The sequence below is a fragment of the Aspergillus thermomutatus genome, assembly GCF_002237265.1.
Source record: "Aspergillus thermomutatus strain HMR AF 39 chromosome Unknown NODE_304, whole genome shotgun sequence".
NCBI lineage: Eukaryota > Fungi > Ascomycota > Eurotiomycetes > Eurotiales > Aspergillaceae > Aspergillus > Aspergillus thermomutatus.
In genome coordinates this window covers 12,381-31,295 of record NW_020798354.1, presented here as the reverse complement: position 1 = coordinate 31,295, position 18,915 = coordinate 12,381, and the positions used below count along the sequence as shown (strand labels likewise).

General features: G+C 50.8%; 5 protein-coding genes across 5 annotated transcripts; 4 read left to right on the top strand and 1 right to left on the bottom strand.

Moving 5' to 3' along the window:
* Positions 1-6,967: 6,967 nt before the first annotated feature.
* CDV56_103291 (putative serine/threonine protein kinase) lies at positions 6,968-8,908 on the top strand (the record flags this gene model as incomplete). Its single annotated transcript, XM_026756910.1, has 1 exon — positions 6,968-8,908. The coding sequence occupies one exon, from the start codon at positions 6,968-6,970 to the stop codon at positions 8,906-8,908; it is 1,941 nt and encodes a 646-aa protein (XP_026610541.1).
* A 1,323-nt stretch (positions 8,909-10,231) lies between these two features.
* Positions 10,232-12,754, top strand: CDV56_102838 (Sad1/UNC domain protein; the record flags this gene model as incomplete). The annotated part of the gene is made up of 1 exon (XM_026756457.1): positions 10,232-12,754. The coding sequence occupies one exon, from the start codon at positions 10,232-10,234 to the stop codon at positions 12,752-12,754; it is 2,523 nt and encodes an 840-aa protein (XP_026610540.1).
* Positions 12,755-13,542: 788 nt separating this feature from the next.
* On the top strand, positions 13,543-14,114 carry CDV56_102653 (Spo12 family protein; the record flags this gene model as incomplete). Its single annotated transcript, XM_026756272.1, has 3 exons — positions 13,543-13,703; positions 13,848-13,937; positions 14,009-14,114. 3 exons carry the CDS (start codon positions 13,543-13,545, stop codon positions 14,112-14,114), a joined length of 357 nt encoding a protein of 118 aa, XP_026610539.1.
* Positions 14,115-14,971: 857 nt separating this feature from the next.
* CDV56_102359 (acyl-CoA dehydrogenase family protein) lies at positions 14,972-16,506 on the top strand (the record flags this gene model as incomplete). The annotated part of the gene is made up of 4 exons (XM_026755978.1): positions 14,972-15,046; positions 15,112-15,357; positions 15,423-15,635; positions 15,697-16,506. The coding sequence occupies 4 exons, from the start codon at positions 14,972-14,974 to the stop codon at positions 16,504-16,506; spliced, it is 1,344 nt and encodes a 447-aa protein (XP_026610538.1).
* Positions 16,507-16,840: 334 nt separating this feature from the next.
* CDV56_102031 (ribosome biogenesis GTPase LSG1) lies at positions 16,841-18,874 on the bottom strand (the record flags this gene model as incomplete). Its single annotated transcript, XM_026755650.1, has 1 exon — positions 16,841-18,874. The coding sequence occupies one exon, from the start codon at positions 18,872-18,874 to the stop codon at positions 16,841-16,843; it is 2,034 nt and encodes a 677-aa protein (XP_026610537.1).
* Positions 18,875-18,915: the final 41 nt, after the last annotated feature.

Below are 18,915 nucleotides of genomic sequence, written 5' to 3'. Positions count from 1 at the left end.
TTTTGAGTTTATACGCGCTTTTGGTGGCATGGTGGCGGGTTGAATTACTTCAGCTTTTGAAATGGCAGTCAAAACGCGTTGGGTGATCCACTCGGTTGCGTGATCCGCTCGCTTACCGATTACGTTAGAGGAAACTAACATATAGAACTGATGCAGTGTCAGTATAGCAGGTGGAGATTAGCTATCACATAACCATTAGTTATATAACTTAATAATCATACTACTTTCTGTACTTATACACAGCATACTAGTTTTAGCTAATTATCATTACTATATTTAGTTTCTATATATTTTCCCTCTATTATAGTATAGGGATACTACATCAGCCCTCACTGCTTGTATGTGCAAGAGCAGACACGCAAAACTCCCCGATGCCCATATCGAACTTTACAACAAGTTCCTAGATGTTTCCGACTATCTTTTACCGAATAATAAAGAGCTGAACAGGTCTACTCTTTGGCACTGGGATACCCATGCTCCGAATCTGTTTGTTGACGGGAACAAGGTTACTGGACTTATTGACTGGCAGGATGTCTGGGCTGGTCCTCTCTTCCTCCAAGCTCGACATCCAAGATTAGTAGATTACAACGGAGAAATCATGCTGAGAATCCCTGAGCATTACAAGGCTATTGATGACGAAGACGAGCGAGCTCGGATTCGAGCTCAGGTGGAAAAGTCTATTGTGCTATGGGCATATGAAACCGACACAAAAAGCGCAAATCCAATCCTCCACGAGATCTTTCACCTACCTCACTGGTGTACAAGTCGTGCCGCAGCAGAATTCTCTACAAACACTTGGGATGGAGATATCATACCCTTCAGGCAGTGCCGTGTTGCGCGGTATGTCCTCACTAGCTATACTTTGAATTCAAGGTGACCAACTAATATACGAACCACAGCCATTGGAATGAGATTAACAACGAGGTTTCTTGACTTGAAATTTTCGCGGAACTTAGAGAGCATGGATTACAGAACCTAACAGGAGATGAGCGATCGCATTTTGAAAAGCAAACGCGCTGGGCTGCGAGAAAGATCTCTGTCAAGCTTACTTCGGTTTCCGACCGAAATCCGGGGAAATGATTAGTATCCCAGTTTACTAGCAGCCCCAGAAGGGCCAGAACCCCACACTCAATATTACGGTCTACTGTGTCAGAAATTCAGCAAAGTTGCCGGAGAATGGGAAACAGATCCCATTAGTCTGCAACACTTTCAATTATGATCTTAATTAACTTTGAGAGATTACAGGTGACTGTGGGTTCGATTTACGTATTACCCCATATGGAGATAGACAGATTGTAAGTAGGACTGAGAGATATGGAGTAACCCTGTGGTTAGTAGGTTAGGCTGAAGTTTGAACCTATTTCGACAAATCACATCACGACCCCATTTCGACTTAGGACAGAGGAATTTCCATATCGACTGGGCGACTCGAAGATCGTGCGGGGTAATCGATAGAACGATTCGCAATGGCAGGTTGCTGGATCGCCCTCGTTTTTGAGGTTGCTGGTGGGCCACGGAATATTGCAGAAAGAAGGCTGGTATTGTAGATAGTCTTCCACCATGTGGGATGGAAATTGATCATGCGACTTCGTAACGATCAGAAGGTTGGGAATTCCTGTGTTGCGTCTTGAGCTATGGAGCACAAAGACCAGTCAGAAATCATACAATCATGTCCGCCCGTTTCTCTTGCTGGCAGGGAAGGTAGACACGCGACCTGAAGACTGTCAACTCAATTTGTGACACTATTTTGGACGGTTGAACAGAGTATGGCTGATCTGAAGGACAGAAATGGTGTCTTCTCTATATTCTCCGACCCAGCCCCTATCCTCAATTTCGTCCAAGGCGCTTTCGGTACATGCACAAGGCATCTCTGTAGGCGTAGATCCATTCATTGGAGAAGGATGTCCTGTCGCACCAGAGTAGCCAACCATAACTACTCGGCCATAATTGTTTACAATTATCCTGAAGCGACTTGACTAGGAAGCCTGCGGTTGGGTGCTGAATTGGCTCTATCCGACGTTATTCTTGGGCAGCGCCCAGCGCTGCTAATGGACATAATGGGATGTGTTAGCTCTTGTAAATTTATGCATCTAAATGCAACAATTGAAGCTGCTGTGGTGAATGAGCGTCCAGCATTGCAGCCATTAGGTTTGGTAGATTCCGCATCCATGGCCAATACGAAAAGCTGAGTAGGCTGGAAGATGCGCTCAACCGAAAAAGTAGGGTAGACATCGACGGTTGGTCGAATACTCCTCTGGTTGTTCAGCTGGCGTTTCCCTCCTGTGTTGACTGCGAAGTTGTTCCCAAACAACGGACGCCTGAGGCGTCAATCGACGGCAAATGAAAGTGCCAGATGCCGAGTATGGCGAAGCAGGACTGGGGTACAGCACCGTGCTTGTCAACCCACAGCCAATATTTGAGGAACAATCCTGTACCATAACGACAAGCATCAAAATACCTTGCCAGAAGGAATCTCCAATGAGAACGACTTGATGCCACCACACTTGACATTCAACTAGAGGCAAGAATCAAGCTCATATTGCCCAATTGGGCTGAATGCTGACAACGGTTACCAAGACAGTTGATTGACGACGATGATTTGGGAGGGTTGCCGGATCAGTAGGGAAGCATAGAAGGTGATAGAAAGTCATAGAATCATAGAATCATAAGGGTGCCGTCAGCCAACAGATAAGAGAGTTCTTTTGTAGTGGCAGGGGAAACGGACCACGAGAAGATGGTGTGGTGTGTTTTGTATGGTTGAGAGGGAGGAGCTTATCGCGTGATGCCAGCTAGGGCGGTTGATCATGATGATGTTGGCGGGTTGAAACCATGGTGATCGGGGGAGTAACCACCTTAGGTATCAGGGTTGGACCAGGCAACTCTTGTCAACAGCTCAGAAGGTACTGTGTACCTGCTTGTCAGGAGGTACATGCCATGCTCCCCATGATTTGTATGCACCCTCGGCCATTCTTTCAGTCTGCTGTGCTGTACACTGTACATTGTGAGTCAGTCTCAGGGCAACAACGCCAACTGCAAGGTCAAAAAAATCTACACTTTACCCCGTACAGACACACACACAGAGAGGAAGCGGTCAAGCTTGGGCTAACAGAGGCTGCAGCTCGAGGGCCTTTTTCCAGTCTCTCACCGCCGAGATGCGCGCTTTGATAGAAAGTCAGTCGGGCCATTCCTCTGCCAGCTGTTGCCAGGTATGCGCATTCAGCATGCATGCCAGCCACAGTCAAGCAGTTTTTCTTTTCTTTTTTTGTCTCTTTCCCTGACGACGAGTCGAGATTGTTGTCTTCACAGCGACAAGAGCGGCAAATGATTGACTGACCATGCATTCATTCTCATTTTCCCCTCCTTGATGAATGTGTCGAGTGTCACCCCGCCCGCTGCTTTTGAAATCTGATACACTGATTTCTCAGATGTAATTGCTTTTTGAAAACCCCGCAAATTGATACAATTCCACGACTGCATGTCTTGTGTTTGAGAATCCCGCGCGCCAAAGACTTCAACGTTGATTGCGCAGATCTGGTATCAGCTGTGCGACACAGGGGTAGATACTCGTTTGCATAAGCAGTCTGGAACCATTTCAGCCTAGAGCCATTCGCAAGAAAATCTTATTGTTATGATCCAGGTACCTGTTCCTAAGAACTGGACAACCCACAGATCTTCGCTTGTTCGACCCTAGATAGGGCCGTAATCAATGGTGATACAATCTATGACAGGGATATCAATAGTAATACCCTAAGAATATGATGCTAAATGCTGATATCTGTCCCTGTCACCCTGAAATGACGTTTCCCCATATCTTCCCTTTGACTCGCCGAGAGAGACATGATAATCATCCTTGACCCCCCAGGCTTTCTCAGTTCTCAACTTCCCAGACACTCGAGCCAGGTGATCATTGGCCACTGCGCTATCCGATTCGGTGTGGCGTCATGCAGCCTGAATTTAGTATCAACTGGGCGGCTTCTTATTGGTTCTGGTTGCAGTAGCGGCAGTGCATGTAGCCGAAAATGGAGTAGCCATGCCGCCACCGTCGCTCCGCCATCGGCGAGGGATTTACCGGGGGGTGGCCCATGATGCATCATCGTCTTCCATCATCTGGTTCACCACCGAGGGTCTCGCCCAGCATCGACTCCGCATTGTTTATCCGTAACCAGGAGTCCTTGATGGTGAAAGCCATTGCTCTGGATGGATGCTGTGGTGGGATTTGCAAATGGAGATAGGAATGCCAACTGTTGATGCATTATGGATTTTGAGATATCAGAAGATTCATGCTCTCAAGGTAGTTTTTTTTTTTTTTTTTATCGCTCTAATGAAGCATGTCCGATGTCCGTCCTCTTAAGGCCCTGTTTAGTCTTTGGACCTGCAGGAACTTGTTTAGCACCATTGTGCTCTTTGATAACTTGGTACCTAGGTAGTATGTACGATGGACGGAGTATTCCCAGGCCTATCTGATTTACTGTCTAGCCAACCACGGCTGCGGAACTTGGTTAACCAAGAATCAGATCAGAATTCAGAATACTATGCTTTTATCAGCTGCTCCATAGCAGGTCTAACAACCAAACTCTGTAATCTCTAATGCATATCCGCTGATCCAAGTAGCAGATGTACACCTGGTCCTGGGAGTCTGGGACAACCATAGCAAAATTTACAAGCATATCAAATTGACCATGAAAGTCGCAGCCTGGACAACTCGGATCCGAATTTATGCATGGAGAGGCAATAGAAGACTCGAAAAATCAATTGACATTGCTGAGGAATGTCTGGAAAGTTCCAATTCCTTTTGAGTACCTGGGTGATAACAATTTTAATTACTGGAACGCTACGGACTGATACATTATTATTGTCATGTGGTCAAAGAGGAACGACAATTCATTATCCTTTCTCAACAACTATCTACCTCAGACTCAATAATGGGAGATAGTGATTGAATTTCTGTTTCCGTAGTTCCAATGAGGATAAGGTATCCACGATAATGGAGACGATAGTGATGATGACGAGGATAGGGAGGTTTGCTGTACCTATCCATACTCCATGAATCGTTCAGGGGGGTGTGGGGCCATTTCCGAAAACAGACTCAACGACTGCCAGCATCATCCTCAGGAAAGGTGGGCCGACCGGAGATCACCCCTTCGCGCGTATTGTGCTTTACCAACAGTTACCACGAGGGCGACGTATTGGTATGGAGAGCATGACAGCAGATTGGCTCAGGCGGAATCCACTAAGGGACCCACCTAGATGTCGTCCAGTCCCAGGACGTTTCTCTCTCGTTCGCCCGCTTTCTCGCCGTCACTGGCCTGTTACCTTACTTCCTCCTCCCCAAAGGTTCCGAGTGCCGTCTTTGCCTTATGTAACAAAAGTATGTACGTATTTGCCTGTTGCTTCCCCTCCCTTATTATTACATAACCAGACCCGGCCCAACAACCTGACACTATTGCTCACAGTCATACAGTCAGTAGTACCCGCAATCTCCTTATCCACCATCCTCTCCCCATCCCTATCGTCTCCTCCTACTCCTACTCCTACTCCATACTCCTAGTCTGTCCGTTCCTTCTCTTCTTCTCTCATCTTCATCTCCATCCCACCTCTCTTTCCTCCAACTCTTCCTCTTCATCATCGATTCGAACCCACCTAAGCTCTTGAACCGTCCGTCCACCGCTACCTATACACCTACTTACCTAATTTGCCTCCCGACCGTCTGCTCCAACTCCCGTCATCTTTATCCCCAATCAACCGCCAACCTCATCAGCCTCCTTCTCCTCGACCTTAACCCGTTGCAGCTCGATAGTGCTTCTTAATTCCTGATCAGATCAGATTCTGTTCCTTCATCTGTTCTGAGCAAGTGCACTCGTCTTGTCTGCTTCGAGCTCCTCCTCTCGCTGCTGTATCGTCTCTTTAGCCTTCCGAGCACCTCCAGTTAACGTGACTCATACCGCAAGTCAACCACCGATAAGGAGTCATTTGTGACCCACGTTTCTGCTACTGCCAATTCACAACAGACCCGTGCTACATTGCAACAATTTACTAGGCGTGAGGGTATTAGTTTGTTTGAGCGTGAGATCTGCCTCGTCGTCTGTCGATCTCCGCCAAACCGGGGCCGGGGTGCTGATATCTGGTTCTTCGACTTTGTTCCACAAAGGAGTTGAAGACCCTGATACCAGTTGTCCATTGCCTTCACTGGCCCTTTTTATATACCAGTTCTCACCTCTACAAGTTTTGCATTGAACGCCCTCTGGAACTCATGACTTTTTAATCCTCGGCTTCTGAGTCACCATCTTCCTCGACCTTCAGCCTGGTGTTCGAAGGCAGCTTTATAAGTTACGAGACTTGTTTGTTATACTTTGGCATTAAAGTTACGATATCACGCAGCGTTTCTATCGACTCTCAATTTCTTCTCTCCTCATATCTTCTCGTGTCCTTCCACCGGACATAGTCCTTCACTCGAAACTCGTTCTTTATTCGTCTGATTCAAGTCTCATTCTGTGAAACGACATACAGATGAACCAATAACGGTCTTTACTATTTCCTTACCTCGTCAAACCCTCCGTGGGTACTCTGAACTGCGCTCCGCGCCCACCGTGTCATCTCTCTCTTTTGTTATCGTCTCATCTCTGGTATTTATATGAAAGTCTGAGTCAACAATCGGGTGTTTCGCTTTTCATCTCTTTCCATTCTCGATTCTTTCTGTTCACTTGTTCTTTGGTTTTTCTCGGTGGTCAAGGTCATATTGGCATTGCAGACCTGATTTCCCTTCTTGATCATATTTTATAGCCTGGTTGCTGTTTTGTTTGTCTCTTACTTTCGGTTCTGCATTGGCCTTCTGAGAGGTCTTATACTGCCTGATCGACCTTTTGTCATTGTCTAAAGAGTACTGCTCTCACGGACCGCCACCAATCATCTCTTCCACCGGACCGCATAACCTTCTCAAACGAACGTCGTGCTATCCAAATCATCGGCTATGGAGTGCTTGAAGAACAACTTTGTCAAAGGCCAGCTCTTGGATGGTCGTTTTCGGACTGTGGCTCCCTTGAACCATGGATCCTTTGGTATGGTCTTTCTCGCTACAGATATCAAGACCGGTCAAGACGTGGCCATCAAGTGTTTGACCAAGGTGCCATCCAATGACCCATCGGCTCCATTTGCGATCGACGATCGTTTTGAAGAGCTTGACTGTCACAAGCGCCTTGCCTACCACCCGAATATCGTGAATCTTATTCACTCATTCGAGACGCAGGCTCATTTGTACCTCGTTCTGGAGTACTGCGCCAACGGCGATCTTTATGAAGCAATTCGGCTCAACCGCGGTCCCTTGGAGACGGAGCATGTTCGCGATTTCATGCTGCAGCTGGTCAGTGCCGTTGAGTTCCTTCACTCGAATGGCATGTACCACCGTGACATCAAACCGGAGAACATCTTCTTGACGCAGGACGGCTCGATGAAACTCGGTGACTTTGGTTTGGCAACTCGTGCTGCTTGGTGTCATGAAGCGTGCGTTGGAAGCGATCGCTACATGGCCCCCGAACAGTACGATCCGGGTGCTAATGGCTATTCGCCTGCCAAAGCTGATATTTGGGCTATTGGCATCTGTTTGCTGAATGTCCTCTTCGCTCGCAATCCCTTTGCAACCCCAACGGAATCGGACATCCTCTTCGCGGATTATGTTCGCGATCGCCAGTCTCTGTTTGACATCTTCACCAACATGTCCCAGGATACTTTTGAGATTCTGAGAATTGCCTTGGCCATTGATCCTGAGAAACGCTCGCTCGCTGGTGTCCGTGATGCCCTCGTGCGGGCGGTTTCCTTTACTACCGACGATGAGGTCTTGGACGATTTCTGCACCGACGACCGCGAGGTTGTTCCTGCCAGTGCCAACCGCGAGCCACTCCGGACCCCCTCGGTCCAAACCACATTTGCGCACCAAGGCGATTCTTTCCCCTGGGCCAAAGCGTTGCAATCCAGCCCGCCCCAAGCCATCCGCCAACTGTCTGCTATTCCCGACAACGAGAGCTACTCCGAAGACCTCTTCCCCCCCTCGGAAACGGCTGGTACTTCCTGGTTCTCCGTTCACCAAGGCACTCCATCCATGGCATCCGTTCTCGAATCCGCCTTGGGGGAGTCTTTCAAGTCCACTGCCTTCCGTTCTCTTGCACCTAGGTACCCACCTCCGTCGGATCCTGTGCCAATCACCGGTTCCCTTCCGAGCCATGCAACCAAACCGCTACCTTCTCTGTCCATGGTGTTTGGTCGGAACAAGAACGACCAGATCTCGAAGAGTTGGAGCGACCTTTGGGATGAGGATGAGGAATTCGAGCATGAGGACGTCGTTTTCCAACAACGGCACGAGGCGAACTCACGTAGCTGGAGCCATGAGAGCAGCGGCATGGATGTTCCCACTCCCGCGACTGGACTTCGTGAACCCAAGTCGTCCTCGCTTCTCAATGCTCGTTCTTCTGCGCAGGAGACGCCCTCCACCAAGCCCGTCGACATTTCTGCCAAGTCGCCTCTCGCTGAGGTTGGTACTGCTGCTGTGGGTTCGGCTCCTCGCTTCTCGCAAAGCTCACCCAAGAAGTCGAATCTGGACAAGTGGGCTGCGCTAGGCGACAAAAGAAGAAACTACAAACCTACCGAAAGATCATTCGGCCAGCAGAAGTCTTCAAATAGCATGAGTTGGCGAAAGGATTGGGGCCTTGGATCATCAGGATTCGACTACGGATCTTGGGTCAAGAAAGACAACCTTGCGCATCAGGACCGTCGCCGCCGCCCGTTCCCGGAGAAGGGTAAGCGCCGTGATGCGGCTGAATCTCCAAAGGCCGTCAAGCCTTACATTCCCAGTGGTTACGATGGAAGCATCGACGAAGATCTTGACCTTGTGGGTGGCTGGCACGATCTTCACCTCTAACGTCATCATCCTCAACATCGTCCTGACTCCTTGTGTCCAATGTCCTTCCGTCCCGTTGTTCCGTCTCATCCATTTTGGAAGAAGAGCAGAGAAAACCTATATACGTCACTCTATTACTTTTTTTGTTTTTGATTTCCTCTTCAACACTTTCCTCGCCTCTCTCCTAATTTCCTCGAGAAAAACAAAGCGCACCCCCATAGATAGATTTTCTTATACGCGGCATTGGAGCACGTGGTCATGTCTGTTGTTTTCATTCCTGTATATTATAGCTCGCTCTGGAGCATGCAAGCGGTGGTGGCGAGCAGTTCAAAAGTGACTCATCGACTGATTAACCATTGGGATTGTATTCCAAGGAGGTTGGGCGCTCTGTTCGAGTTTAACATTATGTGTTCACATACTCTTCAACATCAAAAGGTTCAATGTGTGACGGTCTGGCAAAGGCACAGGGGCAAGGAGCGATGATACATGGCGAAAGAGGTGGATGGTTTACGATTGTCGCCTGCTATTCATCGAATCTTCTGCATGGATTTCAAGGAAAAGCAAAAAAAAAAGCTGCGGGAATAGCGACTATTGTTCTCTTCCACTTTCTGTCTGTTGTTGCAAGGCACTGTACTGTATGTAGCTAGGTGGAACAGCTGATTAGGCTGTGAAGTGGACAATAATCTCGAGAAATAGTCCCGAATCAACAACTTCTCGTGAATGATTTCTTGCTTTCATCACTCTAGTAAATCAGTGAAATGAAGTGACTCCAGACTGTGTCGCTATTCCCGACTCTTCATGCGCGATGACATGACATTCTCGAGGCGGTGACGAGTGTAAAAAGGGCGGTCACAGGCCGTTAGAGACCGCCACAGAAAGCCACCTCGACCTGATGCAGGGACGAATTTCTTCACCCGGACTGCAATTGTGGACACAGTTTCATTTTTCAGTCAGATATGTCTAGATAATTAATTCTGGCTATTTTTCTTAGAAAAGAAGTATTCGAAGTCCTGTCTTGCTCGCCTCTTTCTTCCATCTGCTCTCATCCTTTGCGACACCTGGCCCAAGCAAGCGCGGCCAAAAGCACGCAGTAAGCCTAGGTACTGATAAGCCCTCTTTTTCTTACTTTCACTTTATTCTCCGGACTGCTGACGCCATTTATGCAATGATTTACAGAAGGCAATGTACACACCATGAATATAATCTAGTCGAGTGATTCACAGTATCTTCCGACATCCCTCTATCAGTCGCCACTTCAGGGCCAAGCACGTTAGCAGGGAGTTTAGCGGATAACGGCGGTTGACTTGGGCATATCCTCTTTTCCTCTGCAGCGCCGTGTGCATGATGCTTTGGGGGCGATGTCCGGGCGCATCTCTCCTTCATTTGGCCGCGCTCTCCCTGCTTGCGGCTGGAGAAGCGGCACCGGAGCGCTCACAGCCAATATGCCTGGCAAGGGGCTGGCGGGATACAGAGGCCGAGTTTATTCGCTGGCCTATCTGCGTGGAGACCCGCTGGAGTAGGGCAGGAACTACTGTCACTGGCGGATCCTCCGTTACGGTGTCGACGATTTCAGACATTCCGTCGCCGAGCAGCACCGCCAGTCCTGCCGCTGGACAACAACACTCCGGTCCAGAGCAAGAGCTGGACACGGATTCGCCCCTCGATAACGCCAAGTTCCTCTCCTTTGAAGATTGGAAGAAGCAGAATCTAGCAAAGGCTGGCCAGTCGGCGGAGAATGTGGGGGGTAATCGGTGGACTGGCGTGGCAGGGAACGAGGGCCGACGACGGCCTACGGGGATCAACAACGCGCTGGATTCGCTGGGAGAAGACACGGAAATTGAGCTTGACTTTGGTGGGTTCGGGACTGACACTCCCGAGGCCGCGCAACCGCCGTCGTTTAGCTCGGGGGTGCACATGGGAGAAAGCGTGGGGACGATTGGTAGCGGACGTGGTGGAGATGGGGGTGCCCCGTCTCCTGGGGTTCTGCGGTCAGGCACATCGCGTAGGAAAGATGCCGGGATTACGTGCAAGGAGCGGTTCAATTACGCCTCCTTTGACTGCGCTGCTACGGTGCTCAAGACGAACCCCGAGTGTCAGGGCTCGTCTTCCGTGCTGATCGAGAATAAAGACAGCTACATGCTTAATGAGTGTCGGGCTAAGAATAAGTTCCTGATTCTCGAGCTGTGTGACGATATCCTGGTGGACACCGTGGTTCTTGCGAACTACGAGTTCTTCAGTTCCATCTTTCATACCTTCCGGGTCAGTGTCTCGGATCGCTACCCGGCAAAACCGGACCAGTGGAGGGAACTGGGGATTTTTGAAGCCAGGAATACCCGTGAAGTTCAAGCTTTCGCGGTGGAGAACCCGTTGATCTGGGCTCGGTATCTGAAGATTGAGTTTCTGACGCACTACGGAAACGAGTTCTATTGCCCTCTGAGTCTCATCCGCGTCCATGGAACAACTATGCTGGAGGAATACAAGCATGATGGTGAGGCTAGTCGAGTTGACGACGAGATAATTGACGAGTCTTTGGAGCCGGACCATGCCGTCATTGACGCGGAGATTGCAGAGTCATCTGATAGTCCGTCTGACGTGGGTGCAAAGACTCGTGAAGGTATGGGCAAGGAAGTGCAGGCTCAAATCGAAGAGACTTGCCCGAACCCTGCACAAGGGCTTGAGCGGCTTCTGGCGAGTTATCTAGATCTCGAGACGTGCAGTGCGCAGGATACACCGACAAGACCTGCTGGGCACGAAAGAGCTGACGTAGCTGTTCAACATCACTCGCCTCCGAGGGACACCATGCCCTCGCGCGAGGATTCTGTCCCTATTGTGCCCGGTTCAGATAATGGTACCAAAGAAGCAGCCGATGCTCGACGAGCTGCTGGACAGTCCGGGGCAGACGGCGTCCCTTCCCCCGCTTCGACGGCAACCATGTCTGAGACTGTGCAGCACGATGCTACAACGGAAGCAGACCAGAAATATACAGCTCCATCCCAGGAAGAGCAAGTTCCTCCAGTAGAATCAACCAAATTCTCCGCAACTCAACCACCGTCGCCTAACCCGACTACACAAGAGTCGTTTTTCAAGTCTGTCAACAAGCGGCTGCAAATGCTGGAGTCGAACTCGACTTTGTCTCTTCTGTACATTGAGGAGCAGTCGCGTATTCTGCGTGATGCGTTTAGCAAAGTTGAGAAGCGCCAGTTGTCGAAAACCTCTACCTTTTTGGAAAATCTAAACGTGACTGTTTTGAACGAACTGAGACAGTTCCGCGAACAGTATGATCAGGTCTGGAAGACGGTTGCCTTGGAGTTTGAGAACCAGCGCATCCAATATCACCAGGAGATGTTCTCCTTGAGCGCGCAGCTGGGTGTCCTGGCAGACGAACTTGTCTTTCAAAAGCGGGTCGCTGTGATCCAAAGCATCATGGTCCTCTTCTGCTTTGGCTTGGTCTTGTTTTCTCGGGGGGCAGTGAGCAGCTATATGGAGTTCCCCAGCGTGCAAAACATGGTGTCTCGATCCTACAGCTTACGATCGTCATCTCCGCCATTTAGCTCGCCCTCCATGAGTCCAGGTTCTACCAGGCCGGCATCCTCATATCGAGGCGGCCACAGGAGGAATATCTCAGACGACACGCAGGACAGTGCGCCGAGTCCCACTATTGCATACTCGCCGCCAACACCAACGTCGGAGACATCAGCACCATTGGAGTCGATAGAGAAACGTGAACCGTCGTCCTCCCCTGGCGATCTAGAATTACCAGACATCGAGCATCCTCAGTTGCGGTCGCAAAGCAGCCCTCCCGTCTTGAAGGGCGGCGAAGACACCGACGACGGGGATTCAGAGGCATCTGGATCAGTGGAGGCGTGAGCACAAGCAGGCACCTTACTGGGTGTGCGACAAGGGAAGCCATGTCCGAAGGACGAACGGCTGTCACTCGGGCAATCCGCGGGATACAGAGTCGTAAACAGTCTTTGATGCAGATTCCGCCAGTCCGGAATGCTAATTCCTGTCATTCCTGAGGCGCTGGCTTATGGAGAGTTCTCGGGTTCAGCTGAACGCTAATCCAGGTCTTTGTCACCAGGCCTGGCGCGGAATCAACAAAGGGATGTTGACTGGGGAACACACTGGCCTCGTGTGACACCTCTATTTTCTTTGTTCTGCAAGATTATTCACTGCTGTGAAACAACAGAAGAAGCAGTTGGCGACTACTGTATTTTCATTCTATCTGTGTACGTTTAGGAGTGATGTATAGGACGTGGGGCGGTTGTACTGGATATCACTGTGTCTATGTTTATGCATATGTTTAGATACCACTATGATTATGATTTGAATGACAGATGATGACCCTGCCTGACACTATCAATTTTTAATTATTGATTGATTCTTCTCGTCAAGAGATCTCATTTATACGTATGATGTCAAGCATAGCCGGCAGTGCCAGATGCAGTTGCCATGACAACAATCGACGCGGTTTTTCTTTCTCTGCTTATCCATCGCTTCCTCCAGCAAGTCATTCATTCTACATATTTCTCTGCCGTTACAATTCTCTCCACCATCCACACCCAGAACAGGCTTACACTCCGTGCTGAAAGCTCTCCGAGACCGCGAACAAGAACGCAGAAAGCGCATCTGATAAATCCACCCCTCTGTATACAATGGACTCCACAACCACCGCCCCTCTGGCCGACCGGTCAACAAACACCCACCTCGCCGCGAACCAGGACAAAGTGAACGATCTCAAGTCCGCGTCGGGGAATCTGAACTCGATGGAGTACCATCGGTCGGTCCTGCAGGGTAAACTGCAGAATGAAGATAAGTGAGTTTTCCCGAGGTGCTCGAGCTCCGATTGCTCTGGAGGGATGCGACGGGCAGAAAACTCTGTCCTGGTCATAAACTGTGCATTTTTATCCAGTTACAAAGTGAAATTAGAAGAACATGGCTGATTGTATTGTGCGAACAGGAACCAAGCGAGCTATGTTTCTCCATCGGATGATATCATGAGTCCTTGTTCGAAGAAGCTGAGTGATCTCAAGGGGAAGCGGTTCAAGAAGTATGTCACCCCCATGAGTCTGAAGATTATCAATTCTCCTTTGAAGAAGATGCTAAGAGACTTTCGTACAGTGCTGGAAAGCCTCAATCGCTCTTCGCCAAGCTGGGCAAGAAGAATTTTGAGCAGAACACGGCGGAACATAACAACAAGAACCTCGGAGATAACACTACGGCCTAGAAATGGTCAATCGCTCGGTAGTATGTGGAGCAGAGGGCATGATGTTGCACACTTTGCCCTTGTCTCATGTTCGTGCGCTGGCCGCATCGTTGGAGGGAGAAAAAGGAGCATACAGAGCATGATCGCCTCGGCCTCGAGTCCTCTGCTTCCTGCGTCTACCATCTTTCGATAACCATGGGCTGTGCCTGTGTGATTACGATTGGTTGACATGGTAAGGCTGACACTGTTGTCTTTGGGTTTCTGGTTTGCTTGGTTTTTCTGGTCCGGGGTTCATACGGAGATTATGTGGGATAATGAGGAATTGGGAATGGACTTGTGTGACTTTTTTGGTCTTTTGTCTCTGTATCGATGATCCATAACGGTTGCTTGGGAAAATAATGAAATCATGTCGCTCGTCTTTGATATTGATGGTTGGTGTCGGTCTAGGGATTCAGTATCTCTATGGCTCTGGGAATGTTCGGTAAACCGATAGAGCCTCGGATCAACCATCCATCCTGCATCCCCTTGATTTCATGATATCAAACAAATATCGATAATCGAATAGTCTTTCGATTCGTTATTATATTTGAATTCCATCTACCTCGTAGCAACATCGCTGTCCCTGTCTGCAGCATCCAGACGGTCAGAACCCTGGGTCAGCCGAGGTTCAAAAACCAGCGCTCGGCTGCTTCTCCGCAAACTGCGAGTACTCCGCAATCAGCTCCATCTCGACCCTCGTATGATCCTCTCTGCTTCACTGTCTTGCTCAGCTTTATAATCGTCTCTTTGTCCTGCTTAATCCGTCCTAATTTCGATTTTCTTGACCACAATACCTTGCTAGGATCCCTTCCTTTTCGTTGATCCCTCACATACACAAGATGTCCGCCTCCACAAGAATCCCCTCCATCGCCCAGCCCTTTGTGAGCGATCGGGCAAAGAAGGTCCTTGATCTGGTACGTTGTCTACCTACAATTTACCCTCAGATACAGCTATGCTAATCTCTTCCCGCGATATTCAGGTCGAAGAATTCGTCGAGAAAGACTGCATCCCCGCCGACGCTCTATTCCAGGCCCAGCTCGGCGAAGGCGAGAAGAGATGGCAGACAACCCCAGCTGTGCTCGAGGAGCTCAAGGCCAAGGCCCGGAAACTGGGCCTGTGGAACATGTTCCTGCCCAAGAACCACTTCTCCCAGGGCGCTGGGTTCAGTAACCTGGAGTACGGTCTGATGGCTGAGTACCTCGGCAAGAGCAAGCTTGCTTCTGAGGTGGGTGACTCGATTCAGATACTTGCAATGAGTAGCGATTGCGGTGCTGACGGGTGGTTTTCCAGGCGACGAATAACTCCGCCCCTGATACCGGTAACATGGAGGTGCTGGCCAAGTATGGCAATGAGGCGCAGAAGAGGCAGTGGCTTGCTCCTCTGCTCGAGGGCAAGATCCGCTCTGCTTTCCTCATGACCGAGCCTGATGTTGCGTCGAGTGATGCCACAAACATTGAGCTGAACATCCGCCGTGAAGGCAATGAATACGTTCTCAACGGTTCGGTATGTAGACGTCCCACCCGCCTCTCAGTAAAGCGATTGCATGCTGACCGATCCCCGGTAGAAATGGTGGTCATCCGGCGCTGGTGACCCCCGTTGCGCGATCTACCTGGTCATGGGCAAGTCCAACCCGACCAACCCTGACCCCTACCGCCAGCAGTCCGTCATCCTCGTGCCCGCCGGCCTTCCCGGCATCACCGTGCACCGGATGCTGACCGTATACGGCTACGACGACGCCCCGCACGGCCACGGCCATATCACCTTCACCAACGTGCGCGTGCCCGTCTCGAACATGGTCCTGGGCGAGGGCCGCGGCTTCGAGATCATCCAGGGCCGCCTGGGCCCCGGCCGCATCCACCACGCGATGCGCACCATCGGCGCCGCCGAGAAGGCCCTCGAGTGGCTCATCGCCCGCGTCAACGACGACCGCAAGAAGACCTTCGGCAAGCCCCTGTCCGCCCACGGCGTCATCCTCGAGTGGATCGCCAAGTCCCGCATTGAGATCGACGCCGCCCGCCTCATCGTCCTCAACGCCGCCATCAAGATTGACCAGGGCGACGCCAAGTCCGCCCTCAAGGAGATCGCCCAGGCCAAGGTCCTCGTCCCCCAGACCGCCCTGACCGTCATCGACCGCGCCGTGCAGGCCTACGGCGCCGCCGGTGTCTGCCAGGATACGCCCCTGGCCAACCTATGGGCCATGATCCGGACGCTGCGTATCGCCGACGGACCCGATGAGGTCCACCTGCAGCAGCTTGGAAGACGCGAGAACAAGTCGCGCCAGGACGCCATTGTCGCCAAGCTGAAGTACCAGAAGGAGGAGGCGGAGCGGCTGCTGTTGGCCAGTGGATTTCAGAAGCCCAAGAGTCATCTGTGATGATCTGGCGGGCTTGGATATAAAATGAACAAGATAGTGTGCAGGACAATAAGAATGTCGCCTTTCTATACCTCGAATACCAGAAGATTTCTTTTTTTTTTTTTTATTGTACTACAAGAGCGCACCATCGTCGTGACCAAGTGAATAGAGCATTTAACTCCGGTATCTAAAATCAAATCATGTTACTACTTTTCGCTAGATGATGCAATTCATCTAAGGCATAAAACCCCTGAAACCCATCCCATCCCATGGTATCCTCCGCTCTACCCACCAGAGACAAGAAACCGAACAATCACAGCAAATGCAGCACTCGCCAGCGAGTTGTCATAACCTTTCAGTAGTCGTCATCTTCCGCTTTCGTGCGCTTAGCCTTGGCCCTCTTCTTGTTGCCCTTGAAGTGCTTCTTCGAGCTGCCGCGCACCTCCGACACGTCTACCCCTCGTTCCAGCGCAATCATCAGTCTCTCCTTGCGGCCGGTCAGGTGCTGTCGCATCTGCTGGCCTTGTTCGGTGTACTGCGCGTTAAACGGCAGGGTGAGACGTCCGGCGGAGCCCTTCGCGCCGGGCCCGAAGAAACCCGTGTCTAGATTCCGTGACCGCGACCCCTCGACGGCCTGGCCTTGCTTGGAGGATGAACCCAGGGACAGAAGTTCTGCGTCGTCGTCGAACTCCTCGCCGCCTGCGTTGGCCTGGGCGGTTCTTGCGAGCATGGCCTGTCGGCGGGCCGGGAGATGAGCGATGTCGTACAGCTCGCGGTTGTACTCGAGTGGGTCGATGGGCTCTTCACCCTCTGGTACCGGGGGCGGGTGGCAGAAGAGAAGTTTACCGTTGACGTAGTCCTTCAGTACGTAGCGGGCCGCGCGCGACTCGTCGGGCTGACCTTGACCGGTGGTAGCGAAACCACGAGCTCTGGCGTAGGCTCGTAGGAGATCGTGGGCGTTGGGGATGCCCGTGCCGCCTTCTTCCAGCGGTCGAGTCTGGATTTTCACGCCGTAAACATCCTCCAGGAAGTGCTTGGGGATACGCTGCGCGACTAGACCAGCTGGACCAGTGAATTCGCGCTGCTGGTCGATGGGGAGGACACCATTTACTACCAGTTCGGCCTTGGTTGTTGCGAAGTTGGGGAAGACCAAGCCAGGGCAGTCGCAGAGCATGATCTCCGGCGACAGGTAGAGTGTCTGGAAGTGTTTTGTCTTTCCGGGTGTAGCGGAGACAGATACCTTCTTTGCTCCGAGGAGGGCATTGATGGTACTAGACTTTCCGACGTTGGGGTAACCGACCAGCCCAATAGTTGTCTTCTGCTTGCGCTGTCCTTCTCCATTGTCATTATCCGGACGTGTGCTCAGAGTGTTGGAAAGGAAAAGTTCTTCCAATTCTTCCACATCGAGAATATCCGTCCTCCGAGACTTGCTGGATTCGGGGAGCTTGAGACCTCCATCGTGCTCTGTTTGGCCATCTCCTTCAGTTGATGCATCCTTTCCATCTCCCTGATCCTTAATGTTCATCGAACTTGTCGCATTGGCAAGATCATCGGGGTCCTCTTCGTCGCTCTCACTCTCTGATTCTTCGGCCAGAAGCCGGGCCTCGTTCTGCTCCTTGGCCAGATGAGCCGAGAAAAATCGAAAGTTGACATTGTTGCGATCAAAGTAATCAGCCCACATCTCTCGTTGTTTCTCAGTAAGCATATCCGCCTTGTTGACAAGCAAAAGGTTCTGCTTCTTGGGATCGATCTCCTTCACATAGTTTTCGAGATCCTCCGAGCGAAACATCAACGGATTCCGAGCATCGACAATCTGTACAACCAGGTCCGAACGTTCAATGACACGCCACAGCTGGCGCCAGACCTCCAGGTTCCGCTCAAAAGGTGTCATCAGAAGATCGTTGTTCTCCTGAAGCTCCGCAAGTCCTCTTCGCCACTCCAGAAAACTCTCCCTCTCCATCAACTCCAGCTGATCCCTGGTCGTCGTCGAATCCCATTTCGGTCTTCTCGGCACGGTCAAGCGTCCCTTATTCTGCTGATGCTTCTTCCTGGCCGACTTCTCCTCCGCCGCGGAAAGAAGGTAGGGGTTCTTTTGATCCGTGTGAATGATCTTGATATTGCTCATCTTCTCCGCAGTAAAGTCGGTACCCGCCAGCTCGGCGGTGCTGAGGAATTCATCGAGCGCGGCCTGCTCCGTGATACTGCGCATCTTCACCCACGACGCTTCTTTGGCAGCATTGGTGATATAAGTACTGCCATCCTGCGCGGTACGAGTAATGGCAGTATTATGCGATACTTTCTTCTGGTTCGATGCTTTGCCCTTGCCGAACCGATCCTTCATTAGGGTGTTTCCCAACCCGACCGAATTTTTGGATTTTGCGAGAACCATGGTGGCGATGTGTGCAGCTCAATCCGCTGACTTTCCACCAC